Source organism: Heterocephalus glaber, unplaced genomic scaffold (genome assembly GCF_053883595.1).
Source record: "Heterocephalus glaber isolate CG9 unplaced genomic scaffold, H.glaber_assembly_v1.0 deba00001504, whole genome shotgun sequence".
Taxonomy (NCBI): Eukaryota; Metazoa; Chordata; class Mammalia; order Rodentia; family Bathyergidae; genus Heterocephalus; species Heterocephalus glaber.
The window spans coordinates 15,040,586-15,056,046 of NW_028258324.1; the positions used below are offsets into that span (position 1 = coordinate 15,040,586).

A 15,461-nucleotide genomic window follows, 5' to 3' on the forward strand; every position below is an offset into this window, starting at 1 on the left:
AGTTATGTAACTAAGACTTGCCTAATGAGACATAAGTAGAAATGATACCTAACGATATCTTCAGAAAGACTTGTTTTATGTTCCTGCTGGCTGTAATGTACCAAAGTAGGAAGCTGGAGTAATGCTATTAAATCATAGAATGGGAACTACATATTAAACACAGATGAGCTCCAAAGTGGAAGACATCTCATCCCCTGCACTGTGATGCTTGTCTTTATTACACCTGCTTCAGTACATGAAAGAAATACAACCTCCTCATTCAACTAAATAATATTTACTAAGAATGTATTGTAAATCTTAAGATGCAACAGTATCCTTTATAGAATATTGAACCTATATTTTATCATAAAAGAGATCAGCAACTGAACACTCTAAACTGAGTTGCCACTTGACAAAACACTAGTATGTGCATACTTAACCCCAGTCACAGACTGTTCTTCTATATGAGTTATGGTCTTCATTACTATAAAAGAGATGAAGGCACCTAATAATGTACACAACTCTATAATAAGAAAAGATATTTAAAATTCTTGATACTTACTGATACATTAGCACTATCGCTGCTTGCAATTTCAGCTGCCTTTTCAATAATCTGTTTAAAAAAATTGCAATTAAATTTTTGCTCTCTTATTTGTAGAATTTTAAGTATAAATAACTATGCTTGTACTTAAGACTACAAAGAACTACATATGGACTGGCATTTCTATGCTGCATAATGAAAACATGAATTTTAAAAGCAAAATGGTGATTCCCAAGTTCTTCATACCCTTGACAATGATATTACTATAAAAGGCTGCCACTCCTAGAGAGCACCAGGATTATCTGTGGATAAAATAAATAGTGATTTGTGTATATATGTCAAGCTTTAAAAAAAAAATAGAGGTAAATAAGCTCGGCATAGTGGTGCAGGCCTGTAATCCTAGAACTTGGGAATCCTAGAACTTAAGGATCACTGTAAGTTCAAGCCTGGGCTACATAATGAGTTCAAGAGCAACTTAAACTACATAGCGAAATTCTGTCTGAAAAAGAAAAAGAAAAAAAAAAAAAAAAACCCAAAAAACAACAACAAAAAAATACAAATAAATGGGTCTTGGCATAGCTGCACATGCCTGTAAACCCACTAGGAGTCTAAGATTGCTGGTTTGAGTTTGGCCTGGGGAACTAGGTGAGACCCTATCTCAACATAAAAAACAAAAAGAGGTGGAGATATGCCTCAGTGTTAGAATACTTGCCTAGCAATGTGCAAGGTTCTGGGTTCAATCCTCAGGACCCAATAAAAACAAAAAACAAAAACAAAACCAAACAACAAACAACAAAATGTATGCAAGTGATTATAGCAACAATCATTAAGTTAAACAGAAAGAATAGGACCTATGGGAACTTTTGTTTTTACATGTGTATTCAAAGGAAACCCAATAAGTATAAACATACTTATACATATTTCAAGACTAAAATCTCTACTATTTCCAATTGATTTTCAAGCCAGAATTTCCACAGGATTAGAAACGCAAATGGAAAATTTAAACCAGTTATGAATGACTGTAGTAACAGTAAAATAATACATTTTAAAGAAATGTGACAGCCAGGCGTGGTAGTACACACCTGTAATCACAGCACATAGGAGGCCGAGGCAGAAGGACTGCCACAAGTTCAAGGCCACCCTGGGCTACATAGTGAGACCCTGTCTCAAAAGACCAAAAAAAAAAATTAACTTCTCTTAAAATACTAGATTAGAACCACTTATATTTGCATAGGATACTACATTTGTTAAAATACTCTAAAAAGCATTTCATTTTATCCCACGTAATCTATACTGATCACTGAACACATACCATAACCATACATAGTGATAGTCATTATATAAAATGTAGCATGTGGCTATAACTTAGATAAATTTCTAAGGATAACTAAAACCATCACAGAAATGTAATAGATGAGTCAAAATGTAGCTTTCTCTACTCAATGTGTATTACAGTATATGGTTCTTACCATAGTTAGGATTTTTATTATTCAAAAAGCACAAAATTTAATTGCAAATTATGGGTTAGAAAAACATTTTTAAGAACTTGAAAAGTTACTTCCAGGGCAGATAAAATTCAATTAAAGTGATGATTAAGGAAGGAATACTGGGTTACACAGATTAAATTTGTACAATACTTTAAAAACATCTCCTCTAGGATTTGGAATGTAGCTTAATGGTAGAGTGCTTGCGTAACATGGGCAAGGCCTTGGGTTTGACCCCCAAGCACACCACATACCTCCCTTCACACACACACCTCTTCTATTCAGGTCTGGTAATGCTAAACATTAAGATGCAATTAAGTTTATAGGTGGACTAATTTAAATACTTAGTATGATATCGATATCAATCTTCAATTTTGTTTGTTGTTTTGTCTTTGTTTCTTTGAAACAGGCTCTCACTATAACACATAGACCAAGCTACTTTGAACTAACAACATAGCTCAGGCTGGTCTCAAACTCACAGCAATCCTCCTGCTCTACTGCCTGCATCCTGGGATTACAGCTGTGCACCACCACGCCTGGCCCTCAATCTTTAAAGGTAACTTGTTCTAAATTGAATTTAAAAGCTTGGTTTTTTTGGAGAAGTTTTTCAAAGATTTCTGCATAAAAATCAGTGCCAATCATACCTAATACAAGAATGCCAAACCTACATATAAAAATAATTTAGGTCTCTTAGAATATAAATTACCACAGCCCTACTTTTAGCCCCCACTAGATCCTTATCCCCAAGATAAGCTGACATACTAGGAAATGTACTTTAAAATGTGAATCCTTGTTATAGATTCTACAAAAATATTACCTTAAGAAGTCCTACTAACAGTACTATTCAACATAAAGAATGTGCTCTATGAATATAAACTAACACAACAGTGATTACATCTTCAATCTCTGAAACAACATGCTGGGCATGTTTCTCTAAGTATTTAAAATGTTCAGAGTTATAAACAAATGTATGCATAACCTTTTTTTACACTGAAAAAGACCTCAAAACAATTATAATTTCCTCACTTTATAAACAAGGAACCTGAACTCCAGAGATGCTTGTGTTTTACACCACTATGTGATGAAGTCAGAACTATTACAGCTTGAAGGCTTCCTACTCCATGACCTTTCCAATGAACTGAACTGTTAAGGCACGTACAATTCATAAAGTGAAACAGACACCCTGAGTTTAAACTATAAACATACAAAGCTAGTAAATAATAATTCAATTATTTCATGCACAGTGGCCTTTTAAATAATTAGCTTACCTTATCGAAGGGAGGGTAATGATAAGGTTGTTTTTTATTCTCTGGAAATTTAATGTGCAGAGCTGTTGCATTTTCAGTATATGGATTTGTTTGAACAGTTCCCATTGGATTCAACATTTCTTCAAGTTCATCTAAAACATGCAAATAATTTTGATTCTTAAGAAATGTTTTTAAAACTAAGAAAAAAACTGTAATAGATTTCTTCACATGAAAATGACTTAAGAAATAGGTCACCTAAGAAAGTTTGGCAGACAACTGTATATAGTTAAGTCTCTAGTTTTCTGTTCATGGTTGCAATAAAATTTCAGTGTGAATTTGCATACAACTTTAAAACAAGAAAGTTAACAAAAATTAATGGCTACTTCACCTATTCAAATTTGGGGAGACTTCTCAAGCTTGAGAAAAGTTTAAGTGGAACTGTTCTTCATTAAAATTAGGTGGCCCACAAGAACAATTATACCTGTACACAGACTTAGCAGTCACACGCAATCTTGTTTTTATGGTCACCAAAGTACCCAGACTGATATTCTGAGTCTTCAATGACACTGCCTTAACAAATTTAATGGTGTAAATGAGCCTTTGTTATCATGCAACTTCTGACATACTTTCTCTAGCAGTCTCTGTAATACTCCTTTCGAGTCATATTCCTTTTCCTTCTCCAACTGCTTCCTTCTTCAAGGCAACCTGGCCTTTTTTCCACCACCCTAAATATGGTTCAGATTTGTGCATGGAATCTTAGAATTGCAATGTAATCAGAAAACCTTGGAATTTAAATAATATCATTTTGTAGTTTCACAGACAAGTATACTCAAAATGGAGTTAAGAGTGCAATCTAAAGCCTCCTCTCTCTAAAGCAGTACCTTTTTTCTTATTCTGATTTTAGAACTATTTTTGGTACCGGGGATCGAACTCAGGACCTTGTGCTTTCGAGGCAGGTGGCAGAACCACTGATCTAAATCCCCGGCCACTGATTTTAGAACTATTGTTCTCTCTATGCTTTCTAAAGAAAAAAAAAATAAGGTCCATTCTGCCTAGGCCTAATGTCCATAAAATATATACACTCAGAATTATCTCCCAAAGATAGAAAACCTTTACAAATTTCAGTTCCTTGAGCCTTTGCTCATCTAACATTTTTTCTTCTGATCTTATAGGTTCGATTTTCATCTTCATAGAAGCAACTCTGATTATTTATATACTTCCAGAGCTGATTTCTTAGTAAATGATAATCCCATACTTGCCCAGCAGCATTATACTTATTTGGCCTATCAGATGCAACCCATCTTGAGTCAAATTAACATTTTTGTAGCACTCTCAAACATACAGGCATAGTTATGTTTAAAAGAGGTCATACTCAGTGAGAGAGAAATAGGGCAAATAATTCCTTTCACAATAGCATACAAAAAACTGAAATACCTAGGAATCAACCTAACGAAAGAAATCAAAGATCTCTTCTCTGAAAACTATGGCACTCTGAAAAGAGAGATTGAAGATGATATCAGAAAATGGACAGACATCCCCTGCTCCTGGGTAGGAAGGATTAATATAGTGAAAATGGCCATACTTCCAAAACTGCTATATAGATTTAATGCAATTCCAATTGAGATCCCAGCAGCATACTTCAAGGACCTTGAGAAAACAATCCAAAAATTCATTTGGAACAAGAAGAGACCCAGAATAGCAAAAGCAATTCTAGGGAACAGAGACATGGCAGGGGGTATCACAATCCCCAACCTGCAACTCTACTACAAAGCTACTGTGACAAAAACAGCATGGTACTGGCAAAGAAACAGACCTGAGGACCAGTGGAACAGATTAGAAGATGAAGAAACGATGCCAGACACACTCAGTCATCCCATCTTCGATAAAAGGAGCCAAACACCCTCACTGGAGGAAAGATAGCCTCTTTAATAAATGGTGCTGGAAAAATTGGGCTTCAACTTGCCAAAGATTAAAACTAGACCCATATCTCTCACCATGCACCTAAAATCAAAATGGATTAAAGATCTAAATATTAATATAGAAACTCTGAACCAGTTGGAACAGAGGTTAGGTAGAACCCTTGAAGACATCGGTGTAGGAAAACATTTTATGAACAAAACCTCAGTTGCCTGTGAACTAGCACAAACAATCAACAAGTGGGATCTCTTCTTATTAAAAGGCTTCTGCACAGCAAGAGAAACCACCAGCAGTGTGAAGAGACAACCCACAAGGTGGGAAAAAATCTTCACCTGCTCTTCCTCAGACAAAGGTCTACTATCTCCAATCTATAAAGAACTTAAAAAGATCAGACCTTCCAAATTTAAAGACCCAATCCAAAAATGGGCATCTGAAATGAACAGACATTTCTCAGACAAAGAAGTAGAAATAGCAAATAAATACATGAAAAAATGTTCAATATCACTGGTCATTCAAGAGATGCAAATGAAAACAACTCCTGAGATTCCACTTCACTCCAGAAAGAATGGCTGCTGTCATGAAATCAACCAATAACAAATGCTGGCGGGGCTGTGGGGAAAGAGGAACCCTGCTCCACTGCTGGTGGGAGTGTAGGCTGGTGCAAGCACTGTGGAAATCAGTATGGAGATACCTCAAAGAATTAAAAGAATCATACCACAGTGATATATATGCGCCCATGTTCATAGCAGCACAGTTTGTGATAGCTAAAACTTGGGAACAGCCCAAATGCCCATCAACTGGAGATTGGATAAAGAAAATGTGTTTTTTTATAAAATGGAGTACTACTCAGCCATAAAAAATGAGAAATTAGAGACATTTATAGCTAAGTGGATGCACACTGAGGTGATACTCTTAAGTGAAATAAATAGGACACACATGTATAAATACCAAATAGTTTCTCTGGTGTGAGAAACTGATAGTGTAAATAAGGACTAAATGTATAATAGGTAGTGTGAAATAGGAAGAAAAGGGGCAAAGAGGAAAGCAGTGGGAGGGCTAGGGGAAAGGATAGAAGGGAATGGGATTAATATGAGAAAATGGAAAAATAGGAACAAAATCTTTGTAAATAGGGAGGAATGAAGGGTTTGAAGGGAGGGCTAGGCAAGGGTGAAAAATAAGAACCAAGAGAGACTATGTAAAGGTGCAAATTTCCAATGATGAATGTCATTATATTGTATATCTAAAATGTACCAATTATTAGAATGAATAATCGATAATGCAAAATAGGAAGAAAAGGTCCAAAGAGGTAGGGGTAGTGGGAGGGGCAGGGGAAAGGAAAGAAGGGAAAGGAAAAATTCTGAGAAATGGAAAAAATGGAAATAAAGTCTTTGTAAATAGGGAAGGGTGGAGGGGGTGAAGGGAGGGCTAGGAATGGGGACAAAATAAGAACCAAGATGTATTATGTAAAGGTACAATTCCCAGTGAGAAATGTAATTGCGTTATATACCTACAATGTACCAATAAAAGAATTTAATTAAAAAAAAATAAAATAAAAGAGGTCATAATAAGGCATTCCTAGATATACCACAAATGGAGAGTATAATTTCACACAATTTTTGTTAGAGCAATATATAATTATGTAGAAAAATTAAAAATGTATTTATTCTTTGACTCAATAAACTCACTTCTGGGAATTTGCCTTAGACATATACCTGCACATAAGCAAGGTTATTCGTCATGGCATTATTTGAAATAGCAAAAGATAAACCCACTTTTTATAAAAGCAATTCTTGAGCTGGGCATTGTAGCACACGCCTATAATCCCAGCATTCGGGAGGCTGAGGCAAGGGGATTGCCACTAGTTCAAGGCCAGCCTAAAGTATATATATATAGCATGAGTTCAGGACCAGTCTGGACTACATACTAAGACCCTGTCTTAAAAAAAAATTCTTTATGCAGACATATAAGGTAAAAAAAAGGAGCACAACACTGTTCAGAAAATGCTATTTTGTAGGGAGAACAACAGAAAACTGTACACACATTTCCTACTATACATGAAGAATTTTATAAAGATACAAAAGAAACCAGTAAATGTAATTATATACCTTGTAATGATAAACTAGGGACTCTAGATAATAGATTATTTGTAGTTTCTTTGTGTCTTGTTTGGCCCCACTGGGATAAACATGACAGTTCTAGAGCTGATACATGCAAAGCTAAGTATATTCACTTATTTTTATCCTACATTGTCTTTTATTTTGTAGGACTGAGGTTTGAACCCAAGACTTTTGTACTGAACTACATCTTCAGCCCTTTCTATGTAATTTTATTTTTCATTTACTTACTTATTTTTGTTTTCTTGAGAAAGGTTCTCATTGTGTAGTTCAGGCTGACCTGGAACTCACTATGTAGCCCAGGCTGGCTTCTAACCTGCAGCAATCTTCCTGACTCAGCCCCCTGAGTGCTGGGATTACAATGCCTGGGTTCTACTTTTTCATTGTTTGAGACATGGTCTCAGTACATTGCTAAGTTGTCTAGGTTCGGCTCGAACTTGCCATCTTCCTACCTCAGGCTCTCAGAATGCTTGAATCACAGGCGCACACCATCATACCTGACTCTTGTACTTTTTTTTAATTGTACATTTTCTTAAGAGTTGAAGTCAGGTTCAAGGCATGCCAGTTAGTAATACTAAAAATATCATTTTCACTAAAAATACAAGTCAAGTTGCTTGGTGATTCTAGAGAACATGTGTAAGTCTAAATTAAGATTTTAAAGAAAGTATAGTGCTGAAATGCATAATTTTTACTCTTATGAAAAGACAGTTCCTCATAAGAAATGTGCCTAGGGCCAGGGATGTAGCTCAGTGGCACCACGCCTGCCTGGCAAGCACAGGTCCTGAGTTCAATTCCCAATACCGAGAAAAAAAAAGAAATGTGTCTAATCCACACAGTTTTAGTGTGAAATTACTGAAAAGTGAAAATTACTGAAAGTTTATACAGAGGGTAGAAATAAGAAAAGATAAACACACAGACACACATAACTGTGTGAAGTTTGTGTCAACAAATAACAAATAACTTATTACTCAAGAAATAATGTACCATACATAAGAACATTTTAAAATGTTTATCACTAGCAAAGTAATTTAAAAATCCAAATAAGCTCACAATGTCACCAAATAAACTACGAGGAAAGAAGAAAGAAAATCACTATTACAAATGCAAAGTCTAGGGCCAGGGATTTAGCTCAGCAATGCTGCTGCCTGCCTCGAAAGCACAAGGTCCTGAGTTCGATCCCCAGTACCAAAAACCTCAAAAAAACCACAACAACAACAAAAAACAAATGCAGTTTACACTTAAAAAATTCCAATGTTTGGGAAAGCAGGATGGAACAACGGAAAGAGTAGTCTTTTGTTCTAATTATAGGTATGAACCAATTATGCAAGATTTACTAACTTATTCTCTCTAATCTTTATTCATCAGTAAAAAGGAGAATAAAACCATCTATCTCATTTGATGCAGGTATTTTAAGTAATATTTAAGAAATACAGGTGTGTGGAAGGTGCTCTACTTAACCTCAAACTTCAGACTAAAGCCAACTAATGTTTTAAAGGTTTCTACTTTCTTTCATTTTAGTTCCTTCTACTAGTTAGTGTAACAAAGAATAATAAAAGTTGTTTTTAAGGCATTGCTTAGGATTCCTGAAAAAAAACTATAAAAATAAATGTTTAAAGCAAGAACACATTTGTGAAATAAAAATACTCAGAAAAAAACTATTTTATGAATATATTAATGTATCCTATGTAAATTTGTTTTAGAATACATAGTAAAAACAATACCATTTATTTACTAAAATTCAAGAATGGTGAGTCATAAAGAAACATTAACTAGTCCTATAAGTCAAAAGCTAGTTACTGTTTAACACTAAGGATTAGGATATAAATCTTACCAGGAAATGAAGACCAGCTGTGCAATATTATGTCTCCAGACCTCAACTGTCCTTTAAAGTCAAAAACCATGGTATTTACCCATGCTACAGGATAATGCTGTTAAAAAAGATACCATTTCAGTGTTAGTTCTAGGAAATTCTTTAAAAAATCAAAATAAGATGTGAAAAAAGGCTAAACATCTTTATAATAGTTAAGGAAACCACTATAAGTCAATTAATATACCACAATAAAACAGTATATTCATATAATGGAATATCTGCTGTATAGCCTTTGAAAATGAGAAGCAGGGGCCAGGGATTTAGCTCAATGGTGCCACACCTGCCTCACAAGTGCCAAGGTCCTGAGTTGGATCCCTGGTACCGAAAAATAAAAAAAGAAAGAAAGAAAATGAGAAGGAATTTTTAACATTTCAAGAAAATCTATGTGATATACTATGGAGATATGTTTTAAGGACTTTCAGGAGGCAATGTCTCTAAGTGTTACAGAATTTATTCAAATCGCTAAAATGGAGCCTCTGAGTTATTAGGAATTTGAACAGATTAATTTGGCCACACTGTATTTAAAAAGTTGTAAATACTCAAATGTGAGAAAATTCTGTATCAGGTTAAAAAAATACTAAAGAACAAACTGTTCTATGATTTTTTAGTCATTACAATTTTTTAGAAGAATATATATGATAACCAGAGGAAATGCTCACATTCCCAGGGAACAAAGGCCACAAATTTGTATAGGTAAATATAGTAACTAAAATTCATGTCTTTGTACTCCCCAAAAATTACTCAAAAAAAGAAAAACTTTTGACTAAAAATATGAAATGGAAAATTAAATTGTGACAACAAGTCCACCAATCTTTGTCAATTATTTCAAAATTCAAGAAGTTCTGAAAAGGCTTGTTCATAATGTGACAGCAAAGCATAGCCAAAGATGACTGGAAGATAATGAAAGTCTTCGTTTGCCACAGTATGAATACTCATACATTTTACACCAAATACTGATGTGTTTGATTATACATTTGTGCCCCGGAATCCACAAGACATACTGAGTGAGATACGATTGATGATCCTTCTGAAATACATAAGATGTTGAATTCTCAAACAAATCTGGCACCTTGGATTTTAGATTAGAAATTGTAGCTAATAGTGGTGCCAAACGCCTGTAATCCCAGCCATCAGGAGGCTGAGGCAGGAGGGTTTTCTGAGTTAGAGGCCAACCTGAACTACATAGTGAGACCTTGTCTCAAAACAAACAAAAACTGTGGACCAGTCATTTAAAATATTTTCAACCATATCTAAAAGGTATTACATTGTAATAGAATAGTTATATTAAGAACATGAATAAGACACAGACATGGAGATTGTTTTCTTAAAAACAGTTCTTAGGGGCTGGGGATTTAGCTCGGTGGTTCCAGCGCCTGCCTCACAAGCGCAAGGTCCCAAGTTCGATCCCCAGTACCAGAACGAAAGAACGAAAGAAAGAAAACAGTTCTTAGGGACCAAAGTTATAAAACAAATTACTCAACTACTTCAAAAAGTCTTAAAATCATTTAATTCTATAAACAATTTTTAGAAATTAGTATACATTACCACTTTTCCAGCTTTCCTGATGGTCTGATATTTAGAAGGATTAATAGTTTTGGTTGATTTCTTCGTTTTTACTTTATCCAAAACTGCATAAACAGCAAAACATAATCGAGCCATTCTTGGCAAGTCACAAGTATTAATATCAAATTCCAGTGTTTCATTCCAAATGTGATCATTTTTCCCTGATATCTCTGAGCTTACGATGGTTTTACACAGAAGCTCAGTACCATGAAAAAGACCAGCCCTGACGTGAACCTGTAATGGAGGAGATGAAAACAAAATCATAAATACTGTATACCACTGAAACATCCCTACTTTGAAGAATGATGAAATACACACTGAGAGAATGAGGATACCAATTTTTGCAAAGCTATTTGTCCACAAGAGCCATCAGGCTATAATTAATCAGTATACTGCTCACTAAACTATGATTAGCTTAACCTTTTTTTCACTTAGTAAGTAGGCCCGCTACAAAATCACCTACTAGCCTAAATGCCAAGGATCTCTAGTTTAAACAGGGCTGAAGAAACCAAAATAAGTCATAAAAGTACTAGCAGAGCCAGGTGGGATGGTCTACACCTGTAATCCCAGCTAAAGCAGGAGGATTGTTGCAAGTTTGAGGCCAGCCTGGGCTACACAGTGAGTTCAAGGCCAACAAAGGCCAGTCTGAAATACATGCCAAGAGCCTGTCTCAGAAAACCAGCAAAACAAAACACTACTAGCAGAGGCTTATCCTCATTGATTTCATTTAATTGGAGCTCTGTCTTACTCTTCAGTATAGTTGTAAATAAAAACCTGATGGATGAGAAGGCTCCAAGTTTTCCACTTCTAAAAAATTTGTGAATCTGTCCTGATTAAGAGCCAAGATATTGTTTATATCTATGATCACTGTTCTTCATTTTATTTATTTATTGTACTGAGGATCTAACTTGGCACTTTGAGCTTAAGAGGCAGGCGGCAGAACCACTGAGCTAAATCCCCGCCCCACCTTCATTTTTATTTTAAAGGCCAACATCCAGGATGATCTAGGGGATATATATAATGTCTCAGAAAACTTTACTCATTTGTATAAAGTTTTTAAAAATATGACCCATTTCTAACTTAAAAGTGAACAGCAAAAACAGAGCTAAGAGCAGTACAATACTAAAATACAGAGACTGACCCAATGGTATACTTTTAAGATCAACTTTTTTGAGGCAGGCAGCAGCACCACTGACCTAAATCCCCAGCCCTTAAGATCAACTTTTTAATACCAATTTATTAAGATATGACACTAGCATACACCATTAACAAATATTTACAAATAAATTACTACATATGTGGAATTATTTAGGCTTATTTTTAATTTCTTTTTATTTTATTTATTTATTTTATTTTCTGCTATATAGTTGAGGCTAGCCCTGAACTCACTTGCCTAGGCTGGCCTCAAACTCAAAGTGATCCTCCTGCCTCAGTTTCCCCAGTACGGGGATTATGAATGATACCAGCATCTACTTAGCACTTTGTCTCTTTCAATCTATTGTGAAATCTGTACAATAGGAAAACGGATTTATGATATAATCTTAAAGGAAGAATGGAATAACTCAAAATACTATTAAAAAACATGCTCATTTTGTGACTGTGTGAAGAAAAAATATTAACAAAAGTAATTTATATTGGGATGACAGAAGTATTGATGATTTGTTATTCCTTAAATTAACCTTTGATTTTATGTTATCTTCAAAATACTCAAATTAATATTCTAACAAGTATAAAATGGCAGAATGCTCTAAATTTAAGACCACATATACAGAAAATGTCAAAATGTCCAGGGTCAATTCAAAACACATGAAATTTAATGAAAGCATGAATGAAAATAGAACTGATTTTTTGGTATTATTTTTTTAAACACCCTTTTAGAAATAGCTCATTTCTGCACTGTCTCAGTAAAACTGTAGAAGGCCTTTAAAAAAAAACAGAAACACCTTTCAGGTTTTTCTCCCTGTGTTGCCAGCATGAGTACCTACAGCTTAAAGTAACCTTTACTTAAGTCTACGTCTCTTTAAACTAGGTTAAAGGGTATTTCTCTGTGTTCTCTGAAATAATTCAAAAAATTCAGATACTTTCATTTTTAGTTTGTAAAGACTATAAGGACTACTTTCTGAACTTTACAGAGACAAACAGAATGCTTTTAGGAAATCTTTACATCTACCTCATATATTATTTCAAATGATTTAAATATGATAAACTGACAACTAGTATTTTTAACATATTTTTGACCATGAGGTACAAAAGGAGTAAGAGAAAGCTTTTTTTTTGTTTTGAGACAAGGTCTTGCTATGCTGCCCAGGCTGGTTTCAGGTGTGATCCTCCTGCTTCAGCCTCCTGCGTAGATGGGAATACAGAGATATGCCACTACTCCTGGCTAAGCCCCCCTCCATATGGGAAATCAAACTCAGATCTTGTATTTCCCAGGCAAGCACAGCACCACTGAGCTACAACCCCAGCCCAAGAGAAAGTATTTTAACACATGTACTTCATTACACATTTTACTAACTGCTCTATTCTCTATAAAAATTTAGTTGCTTATGAAGCCCACAGAATATTATTTTTTCCAAAGCAAACAAGAAACAGCTACTACTCAAAGCTATGCCATATTTAGAGAAATATTCAAGAATGAAAACATGGCACTGCATTAGGTCTATTTAAAAAAAAAACTAGAGGGGCCAGGGATTTAGCTCAGTGGTTTCGCCGCCTGCTGTGTAAGCGCAAGGACCTGAGTTTGATCCCCGGTACCAAAAAAAAACTAGAATAAATGAACGTACCTTAGAAAGCTGTGATACTTAAATGAAACATGAAACATGACACATAAAACTTTAAGCACAGTGGCTGGCCAACTGTACTTAAGATAGTAATAAGTGATACTCAATGTTAGTAAGATTATAAAGTAGGAGGAAAGAGCACAAAACTGCTCCAGTTGCCATCCCTGATACATAGGTTTTCTTTTCCTTCATAATTTATCACAAGAAGATGAGCACACAGTGGATAGGAATTTATATTTATCAGAGGTTAGAAAGGTTCCACTGCTATTACACCAAAAGTTATTTTCTTTTGGTTGTGTTTGGTTAGTTGGTTGGTTTACTTATTTATTTATTTATTTATTTATTTATTTATTTATTTATTTTTGAGACAGGGTCACACTATGTAGTTCAGGCTGGCTTTAAAGTCACTATACAGCCCAGCCTGGCCTCAAACTTGTGGCAGTCCTCCTGCATCAACTTCCCAAGTACTGGGACTACAGGTATGTGCCACCACGCCTGGCAAAACATTACCTTAAAAGGGGTTTTTAACAGGCAGAGAAGGAAAAAGGAGGTACCTATTGCAGGTGAAAACACAAACCCTTCTGGCATTCCTTGAGAAAGAAAAACAGTATGGTACAGCTAGCTATAGGCACATGAGGGACATGGAAATGAACCAGACTGTGTTAGAGGAGCTAGCAGCAAAGTCAGTGCCACTAAAGACTATTAAGTAGGAATATAACTAAAACAATTCAAAACACCACTTTTGTCTTCAGTTTAGAGAAATACTGGGGTATAAGGTAGGGTATGAAACTAGAGGCAAGAAGGGTGGCCAGCAGGATATCACTATAACTTGCAGGGAAGTAACCCATGGCAGGCTTAGGAAGACAAAGAGAAAGGAATAGCCAGTACAAGATATTAATGCACTATTTCAACAGGATCAACTGGTTAGATATGGCAAGGCACTGAGGCGACTCCAGCTCTTAGTCACTTTCTTGTCACTGAGACACAATATGTGCCACTGCAACTTAAAGGAGAGGTTTATTTTGGCTCAAGTTTTTAGTCCACAGCTGGCTGGATCCAAGGGGAAAAGGTAGGGTGGAAGGGCATGGCTATAGAAAAGCTGCTTACATCATAGCAGCCAGGGAGCACAGAGTGAAGGAAGGAGCCAGCAAGGGAGATATACCTTCCAGGTCACACTTTCATACTTGAGACCAGACATGCTTCTGACAAGACCCCACTTCCTGACACCAAGTCAGCTGCAGAGTCCCATAATCCAATCACCTTCTATAAGCCCTACCACCTCTGATCACATGAGGCTTTGAGGGGACATCCAGATAAAAACTGTAACAAGCTCCTTTACCAAATGTGAGAAGAAGCAACTAAAGGGGGAAGGAGTAAGTTGGGGATACTGAATATGAGTTGGCTTTAGAAATGTCTATCAAGTGACTGAAAACAGCAATCTGGAGCTAAGTACTATCTAGTTTAAAGAAAATGGCTAGGGAATCATAAGTAAAGTGGTACAGGTTTTCAAGTTTCTTACAGAGAAAATACCAGTAATTGCTTCTTAGGTCTGAAGAACACCAAGTGAGAAGACAATCATTGAGTGGTGCTGAGACAGGGTCCACATGCCTGAAACTCACTCTACTTCTGAATTTCTTGCTCTCAAAATCCTCACTCAGTACTTCCTCTGCTTTCCCCAACACAATCATACCCTGAATTTTATTTCCTCATGCCTTGTACTTCTAAATCACTAGTTCTCAGACCTCACTCTCTAACCACCTTGTCTTTCAACTTACGCAGGAAAATCTGTCCTGATTAAGGCTTCCATTTCAGTACCACTCACTGCTCCACTTCTCTATTGGCCATGTCTGCCTTCACTCTCACCAGAACTCTCTCCAAGTGCCTGTCTCCCCTTCTGTCACACATACCTGAAGTCCACACTCCGGATAAATCTATTTTATGCCAAATGTTTCTGGGTCTTTATATG

General features: G+C 35.7%; 1 protein-coding gene across 6 annotated transcripts in view; it reads right to left on the reverse strand.

Annotated features, from left to right (window-relative positions):
- Pik3cb (phosphatidylinositol-4,5-bisphosphate 3-kinase catalytic subunit beta) overlaps window positions 1-15,461 on the reverse strand; it is a 172,754-nt gene that overhangs the window by 38,638 nt on the left and 118,655 nt on the right. For all 6 annotated transcript variants that reach the window (XM_004834330.3, XM_087186229.1, XM_021249649.2 and 3 more), the window contains 4 exons: window positions 10,698-10,949; window positions 9,114-9,210; window positions 3,273-3,403; window positions 542-592 (listed from right to left, as the gene is read on the reverse strand). In XM_004834330.3, coding sequence (XP_004834387.1) covers window positions 542-592; window positions 3,273-3,403; window positions 9,114-9,210; window positions 10,698-10,949 — 531 coding nt within the window. The remainder of the gene's footprint in view (window positions 1-541; window positions 593-3,272; window positions 3,404-9,113; window positions 9,211-10,697; window positions 10,950-15,461) is intronic.